The sequence below is a fragment of the Pelobates fuscus genome, chromosome 4, assembly GCF_036172605.1.
Source record: "Pelobates fuscus isolate aPelFus1 chromosome 4, aPelFus1.pri, whole genome shotgun sequence".
Taxonomy (NCBI): Eukaryota; Metazoa; Chordata; class Amphibia; order Anura; family Pelobatidae; genus Pelobates; species Pelobates fuscus.
In genome coordinates, this window is record NC_086320.1 from 282,367,399 (window position 1) to 282,394,164 (window position 26,766).

A 26,766-nucleotide genomic window follows, 5' to 3' on the forward strand; every position below is an offset into this window, starting at 1 on the left:
TGCCAGAAGAGAGAGCAGTTGAAGATGTGTGCTAAGGAAGACACAAGACAGGGTGAGAGAGATCTAATAAGGTGAGATGGGACAGGATCGAGCAGGCAAGTGGTGGGTCAAGAGGAAAGGAGGAACACAGCCACCTCTTGTTCAGTAGTCTGAAGGGTAGTAAAGGGGAAAGAGAATGGCAAAGTGGGAAGAATTCTTTCCTTAGCTGTTCAATCTTGTCGGTAAAGTAGCATGCAAAGCTATCGGCTGTAAGGTTAGTTTGGGGGGTGCCCACAACAGGGCAAAGAAAAGAGTTAAAGGTGTCAAAGAGATGCCTGGGATTGCGGGAGCATGAACTAATGAAAGAGGAAAAGTATGAATGTTTAGCGAGGGTAAGGGCTGTGCTGTATGAACACAATATGAATCTAGAATGGAGATAGTCTGCCTGGGTGCAAGACCTTCTCTAGGAGCGTTCAGCACAACGGGAGCATCTTTGCAGGTAGAGTGTTGATTTAGTATGCCACAGTTGGGGGCTTGCCCTCCTCGAGGTGCATGTTTGGAGCGGGGCTGCAGCGTTCAAGGCAGAGGTGAGGGTAGTGTTATATGTGGAGATGGCCAGTGAGGGACAGGAGAGGGAAGGGATGGATAGCAGTTGTGAATCAATATCAGCTGACAGGTGCTGGAGGTCAACAGAATTAAGGTTCCTCCTGAGTTGATGGGGTTAGACTGAGATAGTTGGATGAGGGGGTACTTGAGAGCAAACGATAAGAGGTGGTGATCAGAGAAAGGAAATTATATTAGATACTGTACTTGCATAAGATAAAATTAGTTTCAGGGTATTTCCAGCTACATGGGAGAATTAGCCCACTGTGATAGCCCAAGGGAGGAAGTAATTGAATGTAGTTTAGAGGCTGCTGAGGTCAAAAGTGGGTTAATCGGAATATTGAAGTCCCCGAGAATTAGGGATGGAATATTAGAAGAGAGGAAGTAGGGTAGCCAGGCAGCAAAGTGGTCAAGGGGAACCAGAAGGGCGATAAATAATGGCTATGTTATCAGAGAAGGGTTTGAAAAGGCGAATCAAATGAATTTCAGATGATGGGAAAGAGAGGGAAGGGGGTGGGTAGAGGTTTGAAGGAGCAGTGAGGTGAGTGGAGAAACCCTACACCACCACCTTTACATTCAGAGTGTCTTGGGTTGTGGCTAAATTGAAGACCACCAAAGGATAAAGATGCAGGGGTAGAAGTGTAAGAGGGGGGAGCCATGTTTCTGTTAAGGCTAGTAAATCTAGGGAACAAGGGATGAAGAGCTCATGGACAGCAGTGGGAATGGGAGCAGTGGGGAAGGTGGGGTGGGCAGCCTTCCAGAGATGATACCTCTGCTTAGGCTTTAGAGGATGAATGCATAATAAAGCTATGGAGGACCACAGCTTGTAGTTACAGAGATGTTTAGTTAAGCCAATAATAGGTTCTGACATGCAGTTACGTACAGTTATTATTATTATTATTATTATTAATATTATTGCCATTTATATAGTGCCAACAGATTCCGTAGCGCTTTACAATATTTGTATCATAGGGTCAGTGTGTGATTGTCTGAAAACATTGAAATTGACATGGGGAGCTGTAATGTGTTGTTTCCATTAATTAGTTGTGATGGGTTACGTTTCAAACTGTATGTAAAATAATATGTTTTGACAGGTGATTTTAATTATTTTTTTTTTATGTCTGTTTTATGCAGCTGAATTGAATCAATAGAGCAGCTAAAATTAATAGTTGTCAAATAAGATGTCCGTGATGCTACAGGACACATGTAGCTTTTAAATTGAACACAGTTTGATTGAACAATCTTAATGTTTCTATTTATTAACATAATTTAGGATACATAAACAAAGGTCGGTGAGCTATACAATTTTTAGGATACATAAACAGAGGTCAGTCACTTCAAGACTCACCAATCGGGCTCGTACTTGTATTTGTAAGCCACACAGTCCCTTAAAAAAAAAAAAGAATTCCAGCACTATATACTGGAAAGACTTTATATATACATACTGTACATATTTACCAGCTAAAATTTGGCAAATGGTTGGCCAAGGTCTCTAAAAGTTATAGCCTAAAAACACTGCACAGGTAATTTGTGACCTATGTTTTAGTTAATAATATTACTAGAATAATATTTAAGCTAGACAACAAAATAATAATCTTATGGATCTCAGTTGGCCAGCCCTATAACGATCATACATCATCTTACATGGTCTTGCATAGGTGTTGGCTATGCCCTCTTATATACCTCACAAAACTATACTTTTTTTTGTGTGCTCACTGGTATATATTGTACATCACTGACCCCTTGTACTGCCTTATCTAACATACCATATCCCTAGCTAGTTTGATACATCCAGCACGACCTTAAAACACCATATTCATTTGACAACCAAAATGGATAGCGAAAACATGCAACAACCCTCAAAAAAGTGAAAATCTAATACAGGGCTTCCCAATAGGTAGATCCCCAGATGTTGTAGAACTACAACTCCAATGTTTTGCATGCATTTAGAATGACACAGCTTGACACAGAGAAACTGCTATGTTTACACTGAGTGTTAAACCAGCCTCTTGTGGCTGTCTCCCTGACAGTCACTAGAGACGCTTCCGCAATTTACACCGAGTAAATCGCACTTATTTGAAATAAGATACCCATAGGAAAGCATTGAGTAATGCTTTCCTATGGGCGGGTTTAAATGCGCGAGCACCTCTGCCTGTGCTCACGCATTCGCATCCATTCGTTAGCTAACGTTGGCGGGGAGAAGAGGTCACCAGTCCCGAGGGAGCACGGCACTGGATTAAGGTAAGTGGCTGAAGGGCTTTTATCCCCTCCAGCACCGAGGGAAGGGGGGTCCCGACCAAGAACCTATAGTGCCAGGACAAGGAGTTTGTTTTCCTGGCACTATAGGATCCTTTAAGCACATTTTCATGTGAATACATTTTGCAATATATATTCTGGTCCCGTAGCAATGGGGATATGATGAGCTTCTAAAAATTCTTAAAATAGTTTTTCATAGACTGTTTACTAGAAATAAAGCACAGTGTTTTCTGCTCGATTCTGATTTCATTGTTGTTGAATAAGTTTGTGCTGTTCTGGGGTTGTATCATTTTGCAAGCTGCTGTCTCTGTAGATATCAGCAACATTTGTCATATGGTTATAAAGCAGCTACTTACAAGATCGGTCGAGACTGGAAATCTTCCTGATTCATTCTCTCTGACTGACGAATTTTCAAGATTTCTGTGTAACTCAAGTTTTGAAGTCTACATTTAAACTGGTCCAGAGAATTGGGCTTGTTTGTGAGTGCCCTCATGATTTGCTCCTTTACAACTTGCATGACCTGTTGAAGATAAAATTAGAACCACATGAATGCATTATAGGTGACCACTATTTCAACATATTGCTTGGTGCTTAGTTACAAAACATGCATCCTGAACCTAGATATGTTATTTTCTACCCTACTTTCTTTTCAATTTAATTAAGTTAATTAAGACAGTTATTTTCTCTGGCCGCACACCCTAATGTAAAGTGTGGATCTGATTCTGTTCACAATACCAATTTACGTAATATTCTAGTTCCTTGTGAGTCTGTAAACAAATGTCTTTTACAAATGTAAACTGTCAACATTCCTGATGTAGTGTGATGGCTACAATGGAATTGGGTGATATGTGTGTATTTGTATTTGATGTATTCAATTAAAGGGACACTATAGTCACCAAAACAACTTTAGCTTAATACAGCAGTTTTGGTGTGTAAATCATGTCCCTGCAGTCTCACTGCCCAAATCTCTGCCATTTAGGAGTTAAATCAATTTGTTTATGAACCCTAGTCACACCTCCCGGCATGTGACTTGCACATCCTTCCTAAACACTTCCTGTAAAGAGTCATCTAAAGTTTATCCTTCCTTTATTGCAAGTTCTGTTTAATTTAGATGTTCTTATCCCCTGCTATGTTAACAGCTTGCTAGACCCCACAGAAGCCTCCTGTATGTGATTAAAGTTCAATTTACAGAGAAAGATATACAATTGTTTAAAGTAAATTACATCTGATTGAAAGTGAAACCAGTTTTTTTTCATGCAGGCTGTGTCAATAAAAGTCAAGGGAGGTGTGACAAGGGCTGCATAAACAGAAACAAAGTGATTTAACTACTAAATGGCAGTGAATTGAGCAGTGAAACCTGAGAAGCATAATCTATACACTAAAACTGCTTCATTAAGCTAAAGTGGTTTTGGTGACTATAGTGTTCCTTTACATTTTTTTTTAAAATGTTCAAGATTTCTGGCTGGAATAAAATAGAATTTACCAAATAATATAACAGTTGCAAAATTAACCACAAAACTGTCTGTTATAAATCTTGCTTTGCTAAGACAGGGGCACTGTAATTTTTGTATAAACAAAACTTTGTTACAATAAATTGTTAACACCCCCTTTTTTTTTGAAAGATATAAAATGAGATAGTATTAGCTTATGTTTTTTAGAAATGCTATACATTTATGCAGTGGCGTACTAAGGGGGGGGCGGGGGGGGGCGGTCCGCCCCGGGTGCCATCCAGCAGGGGGGTGCCACACTCTGTCCCTCCTGCTGGTCGTCCTCTCCCTCGCGGCTCAGGCGCTCAGTGAGTGAGTCAGAGCACAGGGAGGGGATTCCCAGCCTGTGTTCTGAGTCATCACTGAGCACCAGGGAGGTTGTTATGGAGTGTGCCAGCAGGGGGCGCAGAGCGTGCATTCTGACAGGTTTCTCCCCTGCGGCCACTCTGCCTGCACCGCCTGGGCTGGGATGGAGAGAGACAGCCCCTGAATCATGGTAAGATAATATTATTGTAAATTCACCCTCTCACCCCCTCCCTCAGTCACCCTGTCACCCCCTCCCTCAGTCACCCTGTCACCCCCCTCAGTCACCCTCTCACCCCCTCCCTCAGTCACCCTATCACCCCCCCTCCCTCAGTCACCCTGTCACCCCCTCCCTCAATCACCCTCTCACCCCCTCCCTCAGTCACCCTCTCACCCCCTCCCTCTCCCTCTCACCCTGTCACCCCCTCCCTCAATCACCCTGTCACCCCCTCCCTCAGTCACCCTGTCACCCCCTCCCTCAGTCACCCTGTCACCCCCTCCCTCAGTCACCCTGTCACCCCCCCACTCAGTCACCCTGTCACCCCCCCACTCAGTCACCCTGTCACCCCCCCTCAGTCACCCTGTCACCCCCCCTCAGTCACCCTGTCACCCCCCTCACCCTGTCACCCCCTCCCTCAATCACCCTGTCACCCCCCTCAATCACCCTGTCACCCCCTCCCTCAGTCACCCTCTCACCCCCCCTCAGTCACCCTCTCACCCCCTCCCTCAGTCACCCTCTCACCCCCTCCCTCAGTCACCCTCTCACCCCCTCCCTCAGTCACCCTGTCACCCCCCCTCAGTCACCCTGTCACCCCCCCTCAGTCACCCTGTCATCCCCCCTCAGCCACTCAGTCACCCTGTCACCCCCTCAGTCACCCTGTCACCCCCCTCAGTCACTCTGTCACCAGTCACCCCCTCCCCAGTCACCCTGTCACCAGTCACCCCCTCCCTCAGTCACCCTGTCACCCCGTCACTCTGTCACCAGTCACCCCCCCAGTCACCCCCCTGTCACCAGTCACCCCCTCCCTCAGTCACCCCCCCTCAGTCACTCTGTCACCAGTCACCCCCTCCCTCAGTCACCCTGTCACCCCCTCCCTCAGTCACCAGTCAACCCCTCTTTCCCTCACTCTGCTACCTGTCACTCCCTCCCATGCTCTGTCAGCCCCTCTTTCCCTCACTCTGCTACCTGTCACTCCCTCCCACGCTCTGTCAGCCCCTCTTTCCCTCACTCTGCTACCTGTCACTCCCTCCCACGCTCTGTCAGCCCCTCCCTCCTACGCTCTGCCACCTGTCCCCTCCTCACTCTGCCAACCCTATCCCACAGCACACTATGTGCCTTACATTGCCCTACACACACTACATCCCACCCCCACACTATGTGTCTTACCCATACTACATCCCTATCACCCCTACACCAGGTCTGTCTCCTAAATTACTATCAATAAAGATTTGTATCAGGACAAGTAGATTGTCACGGCAGACAAGTAGATTGGGCAAACACTTTAGTCCCTGGACAAGTAGTTTTTTTTTTTTTTTATTTCAACACCCCTGCCCTCTCTGCCATATACACCCCCGCCATATACACCCCTGCCTTGTCATAATATCCTCCCTGCTATAAACCCACTACCTGGTCATAATTCCTACCCTGGCATATACCCCTTTAACATGTCATATAATACCCACACTGCCATAATCCCCTCCCTGCTATATACCTCCACTGTATCATAATACACACCCTGCCATACACCCTGGCCCTGCCTTGACATAATATCCTCTCTTCCATATAACACCCAATCCCATTGTTCCCACCCGTGACATAAAACACCATATACTCACCACCTCACCTGCAGTCACCTTCAATCCACTGTGTGCAATGGCACACACTGTCATAGTATCCACCACACTGTCCCACCCTGCCATATACCTTTCTCCTGATAGTAATACTCACCCACTTACATATACATCCACGTTGTCACATTCCCCCAGACAGATATATACTGGAAGGCAGTGAGATTAAACATGTTTATGGACCTTTTAGGAGTTTGTGTACGCCCTGCAGTAAGCCGGCAGCCGGGGTATGACGTCATCCTGGCATCGGCATCACTACTGGTCGTGCAAGTGAGCTGTGAAGGAAGAGCACAGAGATCCCAGCCCAGCAGCAACCGCTTGTCACTCCCAGAGTAAGGTAGGGAGGTTGGTTGGACCTCTTAATAACTAAATGCGTTTGTATATCTGTGGTTGTGTATATGTTTAGTAGATAGCTCCCTAATTTGGTGTCCTTAAATATGTCAATCCCACATAAGGATAACAAATAAGTGAGTTATCTACTAAACAACCTAAAGATTAAAATTAAGAAAAAGGCTTTTTAAATTTTGATCTTTTAGCTATTTAGTAGAGAATTCCCTAAATTGGTGCCCTTATGTGAGATTCCATATGTAAAGATACCAAATTAGGGTGCTGTTTAGCAGATAGCTCCCTTATTTGGTGTCCTTAAATATGGCAATCCCACATCTCAGCATCTTGCCAACACTACACACAACGCATTCCAGTGCAAACACTACATACAAACACACCTCTGTATTAAAACATCACCATTATATATAACCACACCACTGCATCTCGCCAACACTACATACAAACACACCCATTCATTCACTCACACTTACTCCATACAAAAGCATGCTTACATTGAAACATGCAAGCACTGCTCAATGCTACATACACTAAAAAAAATGTGGGTGTTTTGTACATTTTAAAGTGCAGGGGGAGGGGGGGGGGGGGTGCCAAAACTAGGACCCGCCCCGGGTGCCATATGCTCTAGGTACGCCCCTGCATTTATGATGACAATCTGATATGAACATCTAATTAACGCGATCTTGTTTTTTTGTAACACAAAGGTTTTGCATGTCATCAGGATATCAATACCAATACTGCTTTAACAATAATAACCCACTGAACTAATCTAAACAATCTGTGAATTTTCTGATCTAAAACAATTCCTATGAAGTCCAGATCTAGTTTCGGAAGACAAATAGTGTGACTTCATCTATAAAACATGATAGAGGCGATGTTATGATATTATGACTTCGGTTTGTATGACTGCCACTGGACTTCACTATTTAGTTTTTTTTACTGAGGCTGTTTCTGCTGCCGAAAGAATTAGTACGAAGGCTAAAGCGTAAACAGAAGATTGTATATGCACATCGTTGGGTTTACTGTTCCCGATTTCCACCTTTAATAAAGCAATATATTGTGTCATTTTCTTGACATCTCCATCAGTGTTTTGGTTTTAGGCAGTGGGGGCTGATCTGTTGCTGATCTGCATTAAGATACCTTTAAATCACTGAAATGTATCAATTTCACCAAACTAAAACAGTTTAGAATGAGAGGGCACAAAACAAATCTAATTTCTAATATTATAGCTAGTACAGAAAGAAATGGTTTTCCATAACAGTCAAGGAAGGAAAAAAAAAAAAAAGTCAGACCTTTTCTTGTATGTTTAATGAAATAAAATGAAGTTTAATAGAATATTCCCTCTAAGCAAAGCTGTAAAAGATTGCGCTGTGCGTGCTGTATATTCCTTTGGCAAGCTCAGCATGAGCTTCTTATGCGTCAAGGGCTTCTAAAGCTTATAGCTCCTTCAAATATGTAATTATTCTAGGAGACGGGTAGCTGGCAATATTAAGGATTTGGAAAATGTGTTCAGAGTTTTAAATCTTACATCTTCTGGAATGATACTGTTTATTTCTTACATATTTTTCCAATGACTTTAATCACATTTCATTTTAAAGGTTGGTGCATTATGAAGTTTCAGTTCAACCAGAAATGACAAACACTTACAGTTAGCTTCTAGTTGTAGCTTTTAGACTGGCAAAGCATTATGGGATTTGAAATTCTACAGCAATTGAGGGGCTCTTTTTAAGATAACTCTCAAGAGCAATTGGTTATTAGAAAATAGTATATTATATATATATATAAAGCAAAATTATATCCTTGCACTCAGGCCACACTCAATTGTGCAAATGCCGGGTGCCAGTCCTGGGGCTTGATTATACAAAACAAATAAACATATGGGCTGCATTCACGGTCTTGTGTCGAAGCTTATTCCATAAAGTAAATTAGCATAAAGTAAATTAGCAGATCAACGTTTCGGTCCTCTCTGGGACCTTTCTCAAGATCAAATGGCATAGTATATATATATATATATATATATAGTAATGCAACACAACTTATGTGTTTTTAGAAAATGTACTTCCTTCCATTTGATTTGATAATGAGCAAATTGGAATAGGAACCATGTAAATATGGGCGCACTTTCCTTTTTACAGTTATTTATTTGGAAGTTTATACCAGTTTCAGTGCTTTCATAATGGAGGATAAAAAGACGGTAACTGGCATTCTCTGTTTATTAAGATTTTTAGGGAAATTTCTGCTACTCCATGAAGGCGAGCACAACATGAAAATATCCCTTTTTTATCTTCACAGACAGGTCTTGGTTTTATTAGAGGTCAAGTTTGAAAACTCTCTGCTTCAGCTGAAATGTCTCCGTCATTTAGATTATTCTTCCTCTGCAAGAGTAGAGACATCCTTAAAGGCAAATGAGCCCTGGAAGTCACTTGTCCACAGACATCTTGCAGCGCTTGTGAGTCAAAGGTTCACTTCTTGTTTTATTAGATATCAACTAAAACATAGACTTCTTTATCTTTCTTTCAAATTTCATTACGTTGGTAACTTGACATTCCTCATGGGTATAGTTAATCGACCTATGGGAATCTGGTAAGATCCCGAACATGCTTTGCTCTAAACATAGTACATTTTTCACCAACACTTTTTCCATCCATACCCCTTCCCAGTACCTTAATACAGGAAAGGGAATTCTTTAAGTTCTAGCCTAATAATAGTCCAATGTACAGTCATTCTGTAATACTTGTAACTTCTTACTACTGGTTTAAGGCACCAAAATCACAAGAGGTATATAAAAGCTGCATGGGGTGGTAGAATGTAGACCAGTAATAACTTAGCAACCATAAAATATCTTTTTTTTTTTATCACGAAAAGAAACACAGTTTAAAAGGAAAACTCCAAGCACCATACCTGGTAGTAGTGGCTATGGTGTCAGGAGTGCCCTGGAGCCTAAGCCACCTTTGTAAGTGTTCAAACAGTTTTAGGATGGATTGACTTTATACCTGGGGTCCTCATTCATAGTAGGAACTTTTGTTTGGCTTCCTAAAAAAAAAAAGCTTTGGAGTTCACGGTAGTGGTTATGGTACTTGTAGTGTTCCTTTAAAAATCACCAAGAATAAATCACTGGTATATGATGAATAACAATGTTATGCTATCCTAAATAATTGGGACTGAAGTTTTTATTTTTATTTTTCATTTTGTGCTGCACAGTTTGCCCTCAGGGTGATCTAAGGCATCATGACAGTGACTGCATTAAACAAGCGTCTCTCCCCAATACAAAGTGATTTGCTATGACAACCTATATAAACTTGCTTATTAGTTAATTGAATCTACGGTCAGCTGGCATTAAATTATTTCTCCCATTTCTGACAGAGCCGCTGGCAAGATATAACGTCCAAATTAAATCAATGGACTGTGCTTAATTCAAGAAAATCCAATTTGGATCCGAGTTCTGGAGTCGTGTTTAGTGGAGACAAGGTTCTTTATTTGCTTATCAGAATCGATAAGAAAAAAAAATATTATCTTAATGAAACTAAGGTGGTGTTTTCTCTGGTTCTCTAGATTGAATTTTAGACATCACAGACACTGGTTGTATCTTTCATCTGTTCATTCTACACTGACAGTAAATGTGTAAACTATAAATATTTTATCACCATATCAATGCAGACTATCAACAGGGGGAATTTAACATTTTTCTATAGAGTGCATTAGGTATGTTTAGAATTTCTATAAAATTAGCCTTAAAGGAACACTATAGTCACCAGAACAACTGCAGCTTAATGTAGTTGTTCTGGTGAGTATAATCAGTGTGTGCAGGCATTTTCATGCAAACACTTCCTTTTCAGAGAAAAGGCAGTGTTTACTTTGCCACTAGGGACACCTCCAAGTGTGGCCACCACATGGCCACCAGAGGTGCTTCCTGGACCACTGCTGCACAGTAGGCAGCAGTGCCGTTCAGCGTCCCCACGCTCTGCATGGGGACGCTGAATTTTCCTCATAGAAATGCATTGACTCGATGCATCTCTATGTGGAGGAGCTGATTGGCCAAAACGGCATTTGGCCCCACCCCCTGACGATTTTAGACAATCCAATGCTTTCCCAATGGGAAAGCATTGGATTGGCTAAAAATCAGCAATTCTGATTATGACACCAAGGGGATGGAGCCAGTGCTGGTGGACCCACGCAGCGCTGGAAATAAGGTGAGTTTTAATAACTTTTAAGGGTGCTAAGGGGGGGCAAGCCACCTAAATGGTCGGTTTTGCACTATAGGGTCAGGAATACATGTTTGTGTTTCTGACTCTATAGTGTTCCTTTAAATCACCTGAATACAACAGAGATTACAACCAGAACTAATTCTATCCTTTAGTAACATGGTTTGTAGTTCTCTATAATCTACATAAATGGCTGTAAGACAGTAAAATATGCCCTCAGTGGCAAATGTATTAATGGACATAGGGAATGTATAAACAAACAGCAAATAAAGTGTAATATAGAAAAAATGCATTGTATTTTATAGCATGTTATTCCTAGTCAAACGGAAAGAACTTCACATCATAAGAGACAAGTACATTAAAGTATGAGAAGTGCACTAATGGGTGTTAATCAATCTGGCAGAGCTATTAAATCTCTAAGGCACAGAAAGTTGAAGCAGCATGTTAAAGGCAAAAGACGGCTCTGAAAGCAAAATGCATCCAACTTTGCAGTCATTTAGCTCCAGGAAATCACTTTAGGTACAATTCATACTGCACCAAACCCTATGCCCTCACAAAACAAAAAGACAAAAATTTGGCCTTGTAACCATCCAGTTGCTTGGACCAGAGGTTTAGATGACTACAGTGTGAGTGGGAAGGAATAGTAGACCATTCCCTCCATTGAATCCCGGCATGGGTCTGTTCCCAAGATAATAGTGTGCCTTCAGGGTGATATACAAGGGGAATTCACTGTAACTCCTGTTGTAGACTGGGACTGTTGACAGGAAACCTTTCCAAAATGCAGATGGGATGCTGTAGTGAAATCCGTAGGAAATCCGCATTTCCATGAGTGCCGTTTTGGGCCACTGATGAGTGATTACAAAGGTACTACTGCTTTAGTGTTACGCAGAACAAATAAAACATACAAAATAATAAAGTAACGAAACTTAACGAAGGTAAAAGGTAGAATGGTCAATATGAATCCTAGGTGTAGTTTTGTTGATGTCTGGTTGATCCTCAGCTGTGTGACATTTCCAGATATAGGTGAGATCTATAAAGTGATATTTTCTGTGCTGTTTTCTACATGCATCAGCCATGACTGCCAAATGATCTTATATTTTTGAGGTTGGTGAAGTGAAGCCCATCTTAGTTCTTCCAGAGCTTGGAAGGGTTCCAGCTTTGCCAGCCAGGTTACCAGGGAAGGGTGGTGCCTTGGCCGCCATAAGGAGGAAGTAAATCAGGGAGTGCTTGTATTTTTTCAGCGGTATATCTGTGAGGTGTAGCAACACAATTTTAGGCATACATATAAGTTTATAGCCTGTTATTGTTTCAACCTTCGTCACTACTTGTTCCCAGAATTTATGTATCAGCGGACATGACCACCAGATGTGTTCTAATGTGCCCTTTTCCTGCCTGCATCTCCAACAAATGGGTGAGATGGAGTGTCTTAACTTGTGGAGCCCATGACTATGTCTCCCAACTGTATATATTGAGAGGCCTCTCCTCCCCTTGTAAAAGTGAGAGACCTCGGATCCCTGCTCCAAAGAAAGGGTTGTGAGTTATTGGGTATTTTGGCGACAGGCCTGGTGATATAACTGGAAGTTCAGAAATTTCTTTTCACACCTTGAGTTTTTAGTAGGTGGGGGCCTAACTCAATAATGTTTTATTGTAGATTGCAGGAAACCCGTCTGTTCCCAGACTTTTACCTTGTGGGGTGTTTTTTATCGCTAAAGCTAATTCTTTCTCGGTGAAAGGTTCATCTAGAGCGTCGGAGCTTACTCGTTCAGCTAAGTAATTCTTTAGGTCAAGTCGGTTCGGTGGTTGGGATCTTAAGTTGCAAAGAGAGTTGTAATATTCCCCAAAGGCTTCCGCTATCTCTTCTTCTTTGTGTACTAAGACATTGTTAGTGTTCCTAATTTTAGAGATATATGTCAGTTGCTGTTTTAAAGCATTCACTAGGAGTTTTCCACTTTTGTTGCCTTGAGTAAAATATTGTTGTCTGGTCCGCAAAAGTGTTTTATTCGCGTTATAATTTAAGAGAATGCGAAGATCCATCCTTAAGGCTATCAATTTTTGATAGTCACTTTTAGAGGAGGTGCTTTTGTGTTTTTACTCTAATAGTCTTAACTGTTCTTTAGCCCTCTCCCTTTTGAGTTGTGTTCCCCATTTTATTAGTTCTCCTGTTAGAACACATTTTTGCGCTTCCCATTGTACTGGTATAGAAATGTCCTGAGTGCAGTTCTCTCTAAAATATTGTTGTATACTCTTATTGTACAAAATATTGTTGTATACACTTTCAGGGTTAACTCCACCTCTAGTGGCGGTCTACGACTTTTGGTTGCCTGACACTAGATGTCCTCATGCTATGCATGGGAATGTCCAGGTCCATAGAAAAGCATTATTTCCTATGGGGAAATCCTAATTGCTACGCATGCACATTAGGTCTCCCCTGCATGCTGATATTGGCAGGGAATGAGCAAAGGTGGACCTGGGCCAGCGCAGAGGGACATCGTCACTGGACTAAGGTAAGGGTTCTTAACCCCTTCTGCAACACGACGGGACGCCGCAAGAGAGGGGGAAGCAAATGTGTTTTCCTGGCACTATAGTTTCCCTTTAATATAAGCGAGTAGTTTCCTTCTTAATACGTCCGTCTGCCATGACAGTTAGGCCCTGTTGCCCTGTTTTGCTTTCATTTTTTTTTAACATGGTAGCAGCAGATTCCATTTTATAATGCAAAAGATTCTCCCCCCAACTCAAATTTTACATGACCACTCAGTTCCTAGAACATTGCTCCTCAGTAAATAGTATCTAGACCTTAGGTGCTCACAGTTAAGCCTGGAGGGTACAAAAACAAAAAATAAAATTTTGTGCCAATGGAAGAAACTGCGAAAGGAGAAAACAGATAAACATAATTCTTTAGCGAAATAGCATAATATGAGAATTATAATCGGCAGTTGCTAAAAAGACTGTTGGGTTTTGTGTGATACGGGACCTATAAGAGGCAGCATAAGTCGCAGATCGATTTTAAAGTCTAGAGTCTGTATTTGCTATTTCCTTGTTAAAGAAAGAGTGGACAGTTTGAACACTGACAAGCAGAAACAACAAACATTTCTATGACAATGTTCATGACAGCTTCATAAATATATAGTATGCTGGGAAAAGTTCCAGCAAGTTAAAAGATTAAGAAATATGTTTGCTTTTAGATTTACATAGCAGGATAGGTGTACTTTGTGTGTTACTCCAAAAGAAGCAGCCCAATCCCAGAAAGCGATGTAATGTACTCTATGCCAAGCCAACTGTCGAGGAGACTAAGCTTTAGTCTCTAATAATGAATCCAGCTGTATCTGAAAATGTACCATAAATGTAATTTACAATGCTGATGAAAATTGTATCTTTATAAATAACTACCATACCGTCTATGCAAAACAGGCACTTTAAGAGCATTTCCTATAATATTTCTAAGTGGCACACAATAACACACAACTCATGCATGTAATGTTTGACCATTTTGATATATATGAAAACGCAATAATGTGAGGCCCAGAAGTATATGCTAATATAACCAGATGGTGTGTGACATCTTTAAAATATAAATAATTCAGTTTTACTGTATAGTTAGTAGCTGAGAATATGTTTTCCAGATGTAGCTCATTCTAGTGAAAGATAATTTTAAGATGTTTTTAAATATCAAGAAATTTTACCACAAACTTATACTGATCAGCGACAACATTAAAACCTCCTGCCTATAATCGTATAGTTTTCACTCGTGCTGCCAAAACAGCAGTGATGCATTGAGGCATGGACTCCACAAGACCTCTGAATGTGCCCTCTGGGGTTTGGCAACAAGACAGTGTGAGGTAGGGCCTCCATGGATCAGATTTGTTGTTCCAGCACATCCCACAGATCGGATTGAGATCTGGGGAATTTAGAGGCCAAGACAACACCGTGAACTCTTTGTTATGTACATTAAACCATTCATGAACACATTTTGCAGTGTGGTAGGGTGCAATAAATATCCTGCTGAAAGAGGCCACTGTCATCAGGGAACACCATTGCCATGAAGGGGTGGGCAACAATGGTTTGCAACAATCTCTAGGTGTGCAGTATCAAAGTAACATACACATGTAGACCAGGACATAAGGTTTCCCAGCAGAACATTACCCCGAGCATAACACTGCCTCTGCCAGCCAGCCTTTTTCCCCATAGTGCTACAATCTCATTCCCAGGTAAACAGCGCACATGCACCCAGCCTTATGTAGAAGAAAATGTGATTAATCAGACAAGACAATCTTCTTTCATTGCTCCAGGGCCCAGTTCTTATGCACATGTCCCCATTAAAGGCACTTTCGATGGTGAATAGGAGTCATCATGGGGAATTTGATTTGTCTGCGGCTACGCAAACTGCAAAGCACTGCGTGTTTTGACACCTTCATGGCCAACATTATGTTTTTCAGCAATTTAAATTACAGCTTTTGTGTGATTGGATTAGATGGTCTAGCCCATGGGTCGTCAACCTGGTCCCTACCGCCCACTAGTGGGCGTTTTAGGATTCCAGGTGGGCGGTAGGGATTTTCAGGTTTTGACAACCGAGCGGCGGGTGGGTGCCAGCTGGCGGTACCCGTGCGACTGGGTACCGCCGTGACCATTTGCGGCCCCGGCCCGCGCGGCAAACCGCCGGGGCCGCATATGGAGGGGTCCATCGGGTGGCCCATGCTGTCAGGGCCACCCGATGGATGTGGATTGTAAGGGGGCCCGGTCAGCGCTGGGCGCTTTAACAGCGCGACCGGGCACCCTGTGATGACATCACAAGCTGGGAGGAAGTGATTCCCTGGTCACTCCTTCCAGCTAAAACTGAGAGCCGCGCGGGAGGAAGACCAGGGAGTCAGAGTGGGAACTCTGACTCCCATCCACCTGAGCCACCACTGGACCCCAGGGAAAGTCACCCTCCTGCACCTTAAAGGTAGGAAACAGGAGGGTGACTTAAATATAATGTGTGTGTGTGTTTGTTTGTGTCTTTGTAGGTATGTCTTGTGTGTGTGTGTCTTTGTAGGTATGTCTTGTGTGTGTGTCTGTCTGTATGTGTCTTTGTATGTATGTCTTGTGTGTGTGTGTATGTGTCTGTCTGTATATATGTGTCTGTATGTATGTGTGTCTTGTCTTTGTATGTATGTGTCATTGTATGTGTGTCTTGTGTGTCTGCATGTGTGTGTGCATGCCTGTCTGTTTGTATGTATGTGTCTTGTGTGTGTGTGTGTATGTGTGCCTGTCTGTGTCTTTGTGTGTGTATGTATGTGTGTCTTGTGTGTCTGTATGTGTGTATGTGTGCTTGTCTGTGTGTCTGTGTGTGTCTTGTATATCTGTGTGTGTGTCTTGTATGTCTGTGTGTGTCGTATGTGTGTCTGTATGTGTGTCTTGTGTGTGTGTATGTCTGTTTCTGTTTTAAATTAAGAAATTCCAATGAATTTCCATTTGAAATAATCACAAACGCATGCCTCGTCTAGAAGTTTTCACAACCTAAAAATGTGAATTATTCCAGCCATATTGTCAACGCCATTCTGATATAAACCTCTTGGATATGTCTGCTTTGCTAGAAATTACATCTTAACATTTATTTGTCATAGATAACCTCTGTGCCTCCATCTGCAGTAAAAGCCCGCCTGCACTTTGGGACAGACAATAACCAGAAGCCTTAAAAGCCATACAAAAACACAGTCATTGAAAATAAAAATGACCAGAGGAGTGCTATCTTTCGATGACGCAATACACAGCCTATCAAAAGTGAAATAATAAAAATAAGTCACCGTCCTGCACCTTAAAGATAGTCACTTAAAGAGGGTGACTTAAATATAATGTGTGTGTGTCTTTGTATGTGTGTGTGTCTGTATATATGTGTCTTGTGGGTGTCTATGTATGTCTTGTGTGTGTGCATGTCTGTGTGTGCATGTATGTGTATGTGTCTTGTATGTGTATGTGTGTCTTGTGTGTATGTGTGTCTGTATGTGTATGTGTGTGTGTCTTGTGTGTGTATGTATGTGTGTATGTATGTGTGTCTTGTGTGTGTATGTATATGTGTGTGTGTATATGTTTGTCTTGTGTGTATGCCTGTATGTGTGTGTGTATATGTGTGTGTGTCTTGTATGTGTGTCATGTGTGTGTGTCTGTATGTGTGCCTGTCTGTTATAGTGGGCTACCTAGCTCAGCCTTCCTACTGGGCATTACAAGGAAGGTTAAAAAATAGAAAAAAGGGAAAAAAAGGTGGGGAGGGTAATTGAGGTGGGAGAGGAGATGAGCTGACGCAAAAAATGAGAAGTCGTCTGAATATCACTGAAAGAGACCTTCGTTTGTTCCTTACGAAAATCGAACCAGATATCAAATATTTAGTCTCGCAGCATCAACCTCAAGGATCTCATTAATCACTAGTAAAGGTAATTTCAATTTACTTTATTGTTTTCTCATTAAACTTTATAAAGTTAAAACCTTATAAACCTGCATTAAGTAGAAATAAAAAGATAAATGTACGTACATATTTTTTTTTTTTTTTAAAACACCCTCCTTTCTAAAAAATATTCTGCATTTGCGCGAAAACTGGTGGGCGGTAAGGAAATTTTTTCAACCAAAAAGATGCATTAGTGGGCGGTAGGTAAAAAAAGGTTGACTATCACTGGTCTAGCCATTTCACCAGTTGTTCTTTGTTGCACTACTTTTGATAGATACTAACCGTTTCACACTGGGAACACCCCACAAGATTTGCCTTTTTGGAGATGCTATGACCCTGTCATCAAGCCATAACTATTTTGCTCCTGTCACAATTTTACCACTTTTCCCAGCCTCCAACACATGTTATTCAGTGTTAATAATGTTGTAGCTGATCAGTGTATACCGGCAAATCATTGACTAGAGACTAGCTTTAGTCGCAGTCGGTGTATTCATTTCACTTTCAGCGTGCATCAACATAGAGTAAAAAATATGGAGGCATTTATCGGTTTAAGTGCTGTAAGGACAATCAGGAGTTACACATTAATGAAATGAATTATTAAATAGAAAAGGGAGCCAGTCTCAAATGTTGACATCACTCATTATTTAAATAATAAACTCATTATTTTAATAATCAAATTATTGCAGAACAACATTACAACTTCCCATAAAGCACTCCTGACATCCATCAGTGCCTTAATATCGGTTTGTCACAAATGAAAATTTGATAAATTGTGATAAATTGACAGATGACTACATAGAGTTGTAGACAGATACATTTAAAATGGGAATTTAGCACCTGACTGGGAATACCTTACAGTTAAAATAAACACACAAATCTATGAGATGATAAAGGAAGTCTGTTGCATGGAAGGATAATTGGTATTGGAACAATCCTTCCAGTTTTACATGTTTTCAGTTTGGAATTCACTTTGTATTCTCACAATGTTCACTTTAAATTCCAGACAATGTTATTTATGTGAATATGTTTACAATATGTGACAATATTTAGTGAATACCCCTGACCATTTTAACAGGTAAAAGTACACCTTTGCCCCTGGTCTCAGCCACTGCAGCTCAGTCAGTTGCAAATAGTTACATAGTTGTATAAGCTGAAAAGAGACATGCGTACATCAAGTTTAGCCTTTCTCACATTTGTTTTTGCTGTTTATCCAAAAGAAGCCAAAAGAAACCAGTATGAAACGCATCCAATTTTGCAACAAACTAGGAAAAAAAACATTTTTGACCCCAGAATGGCAGTCAGATATCTCCATGGATCAAGAAACTATTACCCACTAATTAAAAATGATATCCCTGAATATTATGTTTTTGTAAGTATTTTTCCAATTGCTTAAACATCTGTATGGACTCATGATAAAACCACCCCTTCAGGCATGGAATTCAACATCCATATTGTTCTTACTGTAAAAACCCTTTTGCCTTACATTTTCTCCCTTCTTTCAGTCTAAATGAGTGACCTAAACATAGTCTTGTTTATGAACAGATTTCCAGACAATTGTTTGCATTGGCCCCGAATATATTTTGTATAATGTTATCATATCCCCTCTGAGGAGCAGTTTTTCCAAACTAAAGAGATTTAAATTTGTTAACCTTTCTTCACAACTAAAATGCTCAATTTTATAAATGTTGTAGCCCGTCCCCATCACTAGTTCCCATCAGCATCTCCTCATAGGGATGCATTGCTCAGCAGGACCTCAATCAGGATGTTTTTCTAATGACTATCTGACTGACCACCACTAGATGTGGCATTAAAGGTAGTGTTTACACTGCTGAGCCCGCAGAGACAGGATCTTAACCCCAGAAACACTACATTAAGCTGTAATGTTTCAGGTGCTAAGAGTGTCCCCTTCAAGCCTTATTTTCCCGAAATGCACATGTTCCATTTCTAACGTAAGGACATACAGCAATTGCTCTCTCCTCATCTGAAAGTGAAGAGGTGAAACATTTTTGGACCAATCATCTTTCTAGTAAAAGTAATGGTAGGAGCCGCACTCGATCCCAGCAGCCACCCGGTGCTCCGGAGCAGGACCAGCAATCCCACAACGACAAGGCAACAAAATAAATTTCCCAGGCACTCAAGGTGGGAAAGCTGCAGGCAGTTTTCATGAAACAAAAAGAGCAGCAACGTTTCGACCTGCTAAGAGGTCTTTTTAATGCATCTTTCTAGACTCTTAAAAATATATTTACTGAATCCTCCTGCTAACAGGGTGACACAATTCTCACATTGCGTAAACATATATTAACAGATGTCTGTGTATAAACATTTGGGCACTATTTGAAATCTGCCATAAACAAAGAAAAAAAACTTTAAAAAAAACACACTGCTGGTTTTAAGCAGTTTTTAGGTAGCAAATTAAAATCTAAAACATTGCTGCAAGAAAGGAACATTCTGAGATTTTGTGTACTTTTCTTAACGGATCATCTATGCATGAAAATCAGTGGTGCATTTTTTAGTAGTCAACTATCTGAACAGAGGAATGTGGTTAGTTAATTCAACACTAACTGTCTGAACAGAAAAATGTGATTAATGACTTCAACGATAACATTTTGACAAAAAGAGTACATTTTTGGAATAAGTATCTCTAATTAGGCGGAGTTGGAGCGATTGTGACCTAAATTTTGCTAGTCATATGTCAACTAACTGCCTGATGAACAAGTCAACCCCTAGAATGTAGAAGAAAATACTTTACAGCGTAATTGAGCTGTATCCTGTGAATAAGTGGACATTTGATGAGACTGGCATATTATGGCTTTTGTCGTTTGCCATAATTATGTTAACATGGAGGGATGGTGTTGGCAGATATTATACCTTTAAAAAAAAAAAAATGAAGATTGTCCTCATTAGTTTTATGCGCGAAGCTACTTTGACCTACTTAATAGAAACACAGACGACAGACTCCTACTGAAAGACAGCAAATAATGATCATTTCTAAAATCCTAGAAACAGCAGCCACCTGTGTTATCTTCTGCCCTCAAAAAAGAAATATAGGGTAGCCTGCATTTGATACAAAAACATTTTTTTTTTTTTAAATAAAGACGTGTTAATCTAATTTGTTTATGTGGTTGGGCAAGCTTTTGTAAAGATTACATGCCAATTAAAACCCAGCACAAATGTTTAAAAACTTTAGAACATCACAATATTTTATCAAATGTCAGACACATTCCTCCCACTGCTATTTAGTTTTGCATTTGTAGTTAATAAAGCACTGGAGACCTTTTATATAATAGCATGTATTTCAGTTCTGATTAACGGACATCATTTTTTGTTTTTTCCACAGGCCATGAGTATAGGAGGAATTGATCCGGCATTTATCCTATAAAATGATTCAAATCATAATATACCAAACAAGTTTATTGACTAATTATGTAAGAAGTAGAACGAACACCTTTCAGATTTTTATTTTGTTTATTTACAGTTAGAGGCTAAGTTTACTCCTCAGGTTTCTAATGGGTTTACATATTTTTAGATGTCCCTTCACTATTACGTGTAATTACTAAATGCCCTAAAGTCTCTTGAATTCACTTAGACCAAGCTCTCTTCTCATAAGCTAAAGATGTTGAAGAAGTTGTACAGAGGGATCCTTAACACTAGGATTACTGATGGCAAAACATCTTGATTTACATCTAACCTCTAATATGCCTCCAATTTTCCTAGATTTGCATTTGCGTATCCTGATTCATTTGGACCGCATAGGCTTTATTTGGTGTTGAATTTGTAAGCAAAACTTGGTTTAAACAGTTTAAGGTCCAAGAGTGAATTTGACTGCATGGGCTGGCAATTTGTCTATTATACAGCAATATTTAATGTGTTTGTATCTTGTTTTGTATCCAGTATAGAGAATTATCAAAGTAAACGTTACCAGTGGACATCTTATCTTGGTTAGAAAGAGGATTTATCCATCAATGTCCTGTCCTTACACCTATGGAGACCAAAGATAACCACCCATTGCTGTGTTTACAGATCCGAGTTAACAACAGCCTGTTCCACATAGACGTTATCATCCACCCAAGGGAAGCAGAGTTGGGGACTCTATATTGTGTATTTAACTTGTGTTCCGCAGTGTCTAGAAGCAGTCGATATCCTTTCGGTGACTGGTGATGGATTACTCTCCCAAGTTGATGTTGATATACATGCTCAATCTAATGAGTCACCCTGTTTTAATATATTTTTTCCTCATTAGTCTGGCCTTGTCTTTGCTTGTAGGGATGAGCTGTGTTGAGAGATAATGTTTGTGTCATATTTCTCTGTGTAACACGTCTCTTTTGCTTTCAAAATATATATACTTTTAAAGTTTATCACTTTCGTTATCAGAGGCTAGATCTGCCATTAATTATGACACCACTACGCTGTAAACTGTAAAACCTAATTTTGCTGGTTATTTATACAGAGCTCCTGCTGTTCACCCTGTAGAGTTTTGTAAACAAATAATTAAACGTGAACAGAGGCGATGACTCAGAACTGTTCATATAGTAGAGATTTTAATATCAGAAGCCTAGATATGAGAACATATTTCCTTGCATTTTTAAAAGGACTCTAAAATGTGATTTAACCTTCAAGATGAATTTAATAATTTAATAATTTTTTAAAAAGTGGGGCACCATGGACACTTAAGGTCCTAGAAATGTCTCACTGTCCTGACTTTGTTTCCAGATTTTTTTTTAATTTTTAATTTTCTATTTTATTAAGTTGTAGTACAAATTTTCCAATATATGTGAAAGGAAAAACATGTTGGTCATAACAAGAACACATATAAACGCATTAACTAAAAATAAGTCTATGGGTGTCCTATCTAGCTGTCTCACGATTGCCTAAGCTATTATGCATAGCGGGAATTAGTGGAGTAGTAAAGAGTCAAGTGTCCGCAAACGTCCAGGCATATGAGCTTCTGAGTGTGCCAGGAACGATGTGGACAGTCCGATACTCATGGTTTCAAGGCTGCAACTCTTGGCTGATATTATTGCCCCTTGATAGCACCTCCTGATGTGGTTTTATATTTGCTTTTGGCCGTGTCCTCCCATTTACCGGTCCTCTGTGTAGGCGCTGAGGTTCTCGGCTGCGGCTGGGGTTACATGCCTAATCTTTGCAGGAACGGTTCAGGATCCTCTAGGGATTTTAAAGTGAATGTCTCTCCTCCCTTGTCAACTGTAAGAGATCCCTCCATACCCCAGCGGTACCTGATTTCCGAGTCTCACAGTCTTCTGGCTATTGGTGCCAACTTTCTCCTCACTGCTAGGACCGAGAATTGGAGATCAGGGTATATATCCACTCTGCTGCCTTTATATTGATCCCATCTCTCTGGATTGTGTAATAATCTCGGGCTGCCAGGTCCCCAGTCACCACTAGAATGTCCCTGGGTGCTCCGTTTGGTGCCGCTGCCAATGTCCGCATCCTTAACGCCAAGGTAATCAGTGGGGAGTCTGAGCTGCTTTTCATACCCATTCAAATCAGCAGATCATGAACACATTGTAGGAGCCCCGCATCGTCAATCATTTCCGGGATGCCCCTGGTGCACAGGTTTCTTCGTCTGTGGCGGACCTCAAGTGTAGTCACCGCTCTGCTTAACTGCTGCACCCAAGAGGCGAGTTCTTTCAATTTGTTTTCTGTGCTTTGAGACTTCACTTCTCTGATGGCCTCTCTCACCTCCAAGTCTGGAACTTTTTGGTGAACCACCCCTATTTCCGTTTGACAACATGGAGATTCTCCTTCCAGACACATTGGAGGTCCACCAGGAGGCTTTTTATGTCCTCTTTAGTTGAGGGTGCCTTGTCCTTCTCGGACTTAGACAAGAGGGAAGCTCCCTCCTATCAGGGGGAAGGCAAAGCCTCTTCATCTTCTTGTGAGGCCTCCAACACCTCTGGGCCATACTAGGCCTAAGGCGCCATCTTAGGTTGCTGTTGTGGCCCCGGCCGCTCAAAGGAAAGCCGTATATTGGGCAATATAGGCACCTCTGGGCGGTAAGCTATCTTATTTTTGCGCCCCATTGTTTCTATTTTTTGGGGGGTCTGTGTTTCTGCTGTTAGGCTGTCATTTTGGGTGGCTTTAATCTCCTTTTTTCCCTGGCCCTTGCGGAGCCCCTTGGAAAGACATCTATTCAGTAGCGTTGTCAGCCAAGCCCCCCCCCCCATCAGATTTATTTTTACAGAAATTTAAAGCATTCCCTTGCAACACTGTTGTTGTTATATAACTAACGAGTAAAAGAACCTCCACCAATTTTTTTTTTTTTTAACAGATATATACAACTCCTTAAAGTGTAAATCAATAGCCCAGCAGTCCTTCTACCATCTGTGTGGTTCTGGACCAGACAGGATATTTATAGGAACTAGTTTGCACAAGGCCGATAATCATCTGTCAGAACAGCCATACATTTAGTGTAATGATAACCCACTCACATTCAGAGTACAATGGAATGCCTGGAGACTGATGCTTTCCCTGCCATGCATAAGAAACTGTTTTGTTTTTTTACTGCAGTCAGGCAGCTATACAGTGCTTGTAACCCTTTTCTACTTATACTCATGGCTTGGGGTTCAAGAGCATCAACTCTTGCAATGTTTGATGCCTCATTCTTCACAAGTCATTACTTTACTCAACAATATTATTTTTCAGGGGATCCACTGCACTGACAAACTTAACTCATACTCAATCGCAGACACAGATATACAAAGCAAGTCAATTATATTGGATATGAATATCAAGGATTAAAGGGTCTCTGTCTCCATCATAACAACCAATACTGCTCTGTGTAGTGCTATAGTAGCGCTGTAGGAAAGAGTTTGTGGGTGCCTCCTCATATTGTTGTTGACTAGAGACTGTACCCCCCCTTATGCACATTGATAATGCAGCATTTGCCCACTATGAATGTCAATTCTGTCCAACGTAGATCTCTCAGAGCGGCTGTGAGTGCTGGGCCAAGAACCTGGCAGCAGGTATTGTCCTAGTTCCTCACCCTTTAGATATTTGCCAAAAGAGAAGCTGGATAGATTGAGGATGGCATTGTCTGTGTTTGCAGCCCCTCTGTCTGCTTATCAGTAAAGGGAAACTTTGAATATTTGCAGATTCTGCCTGGAGGACCGTTTATTTTGAATATGCTCCAGAGAATCTAACTCTTATGTACCTACTATTTACTCTCTAAACTTGACATTTTAAAGAAATACCTGTGGTATTTTTTCTCTCTATTGTGTAATTTAATTCTAGGTTTCTAATGAACGAACTCTACAAATTTAATGATCCATGCATCACAACTTTTGGAGGTATGAAAGTGGGACAAGGGTTAGGTGGGAATAGAGGGGCACACTAGTGGTGTAACTTGTTTCAAAGGTAACAGTTAAAATGGGTGGTGGTATACACAGAAGGGGTGCAAGTCAGCATGGCATGAATGTATGTCAGGAATACTGAGAACCTCAAACCAGCCCCACTCTTGGCAGACTATGGGTACACAATGCATGCCCCTTAGTTCCCTAATTACTGTGCAAGCATGTCTACTTATGCACTTGCTCTGTGCTGACTAGGGATCGTTTCCTGGTTACTTGGATGTAACATACCAGGTGAACAAAATTGGGACAGTGGGCAGGACCCCAAAATCATAAGTGTCCTGCCTAAATCAGGAGAGTTGGGAAGCCAACAATGGATAGTATAAACCAATTCTATAAATACATTTGGGTCATGGTTGAAATTAGAAAGGGTCATAAAACTATTTCCATTGTAGTTTCCTTTAACATATTATTCAATAAAACCAACATAAATATTTGTTATACAGTATGTGATTTTATTTAAATTATCTTCATGGGAAAACAGCAATAACAAAAAGAGTATTGCTTAAAAACCTCAGGAACATAAATTACATTAAAAACTTTAATTAGGTTTCATAGGTTTACATTTTGATCAACACAGGGAGTTACATCCAGATGAAGTTCAAAAACTAAAGCAAGCTAGCAAAGCTAATGATCCGAAATCCCAAACTTGTCTTCAGATTCCATTGGCAGACTGCATGAATTATAATCAAAATCAACCACATGCTGAGACTCACTGTTTGAGGAATATGACTAGCTTCGAATAACCAATGCGAAAGACGTTAAATCAATTTCCAGGTTAGAGGTGATAATGCTGCAGGGATTTTGTACGATTTGATGAGAAGCGGAAGGTGGGAAAAATTTGTAGACCGTTCCCACTGGATTAGCGATAGCTAAGGTTTTCAAGAAATATGGAGACTTAAGCACCATATCTCACATGAAGTACAGGGCCATAAAAAGCCATAGAAAAGCTTTAATGAACACAGGGTGCAAAGACAAATAAAAACTAGAAAATATATAACATTCAGCGCACTCCACAGTAAAACAGCTCTAAAACGGATGAACATTAAAAGAAAATATATCATGTTTTTTGTATCCTCTCACAATCTATACAAAGCAGAAGAATAAAAAAAGCTCCATTGTAGAAATTAAAGATAATTTGGCTTTCTTTATTTACACTGTATGTCTATTCCCAATGACAATCAACGTACTTTGGATTTGTGGTCCAACTTCCACAAATGGTTTAGAATTTTTCATTTCTTTTGATTTCATTTTGGGGTACTTTTCCATATTTTGGCTTCTCTGATTTCCATGTTAAAGGACCACTCTAGTGCCAGGAAAGCATACTCGTTTTCCTGGCACTAGAGTGCCCTGAGGGTGCCCCCACCCTCAGGGACCCCCTCCCGCCCGGCTCTGGAAAGGGGAAAGGGGTAAAAACTTACCTTTTTCCAGCGCTGGGCGGAGAGATCTCCTCCTGCTCTCCTCCTCTTCTCCTCCCCGTCGGCTGAATGCGCACGCGCGGCAAGAGCTGCGCGCGCATTCAGCCGGTCACATAGGAAAGCATTCACAATGCTTTCCTATGGACGCTGGCGTGCTCTCACTGTGAAAATCACAGTGAGAAGCACGCAAGCGCCTCTAGCGGCTGTCAATGAGACAGCCACTAGAGGACATAGGGGGAAGGCTTAACCCATTCATAAACATAGCAGTTTCTCTGAAACTGCTATGTTTATGAAAAAATGGGTTAACCCTAGAAGGACCTGGCACCCAGACCACTTCATTAAGCTGAAGTGGTCTGGGTGCCTAGAGTGGTCCTTTAATGTTATGTATTTTAATACTGTCATATGGAGGATATATTTATTACCTCAATAATATACAAGAAGGGGCAAACCTAATTAGGTAAAAGCCAAAACCAATAATACTTGTGCAAAAGTCAGGATCCATCCCACAATTATTAATCAAATACAAAACTTTATTAGAATTAT

The 26,766-nt window shown here is 41.0% G+C and overlaps 1 protein-coding gene across 4 annotated transcripts in view; it reads right to left on the bottom strand.

Moving 5' to 3' along the window:
- ELMO1 (engulfment and cell motility 1) overlaps nucleotides 1-26,766 on the bottom strand; it is a 381,378-nt gene that overhangs the window by 44,173 nt on the left and 310,439 nt on the right. For all 4 annotated transcript variants that reach the window (XM_063452154.1, XM_063452153.1, XM_063452157.1 and 1 more), the window contains one exon: nucleotides 3,195-3,358. In XM_063452154.1, the coding sequence (XP_063308224.1) occupies nucleotides 3,195-3,358 (164 nt within the window). The remainder of the gene's footprint in view (nucleotides 1-3,194; nucleotides 3,359-26,766) is intronic.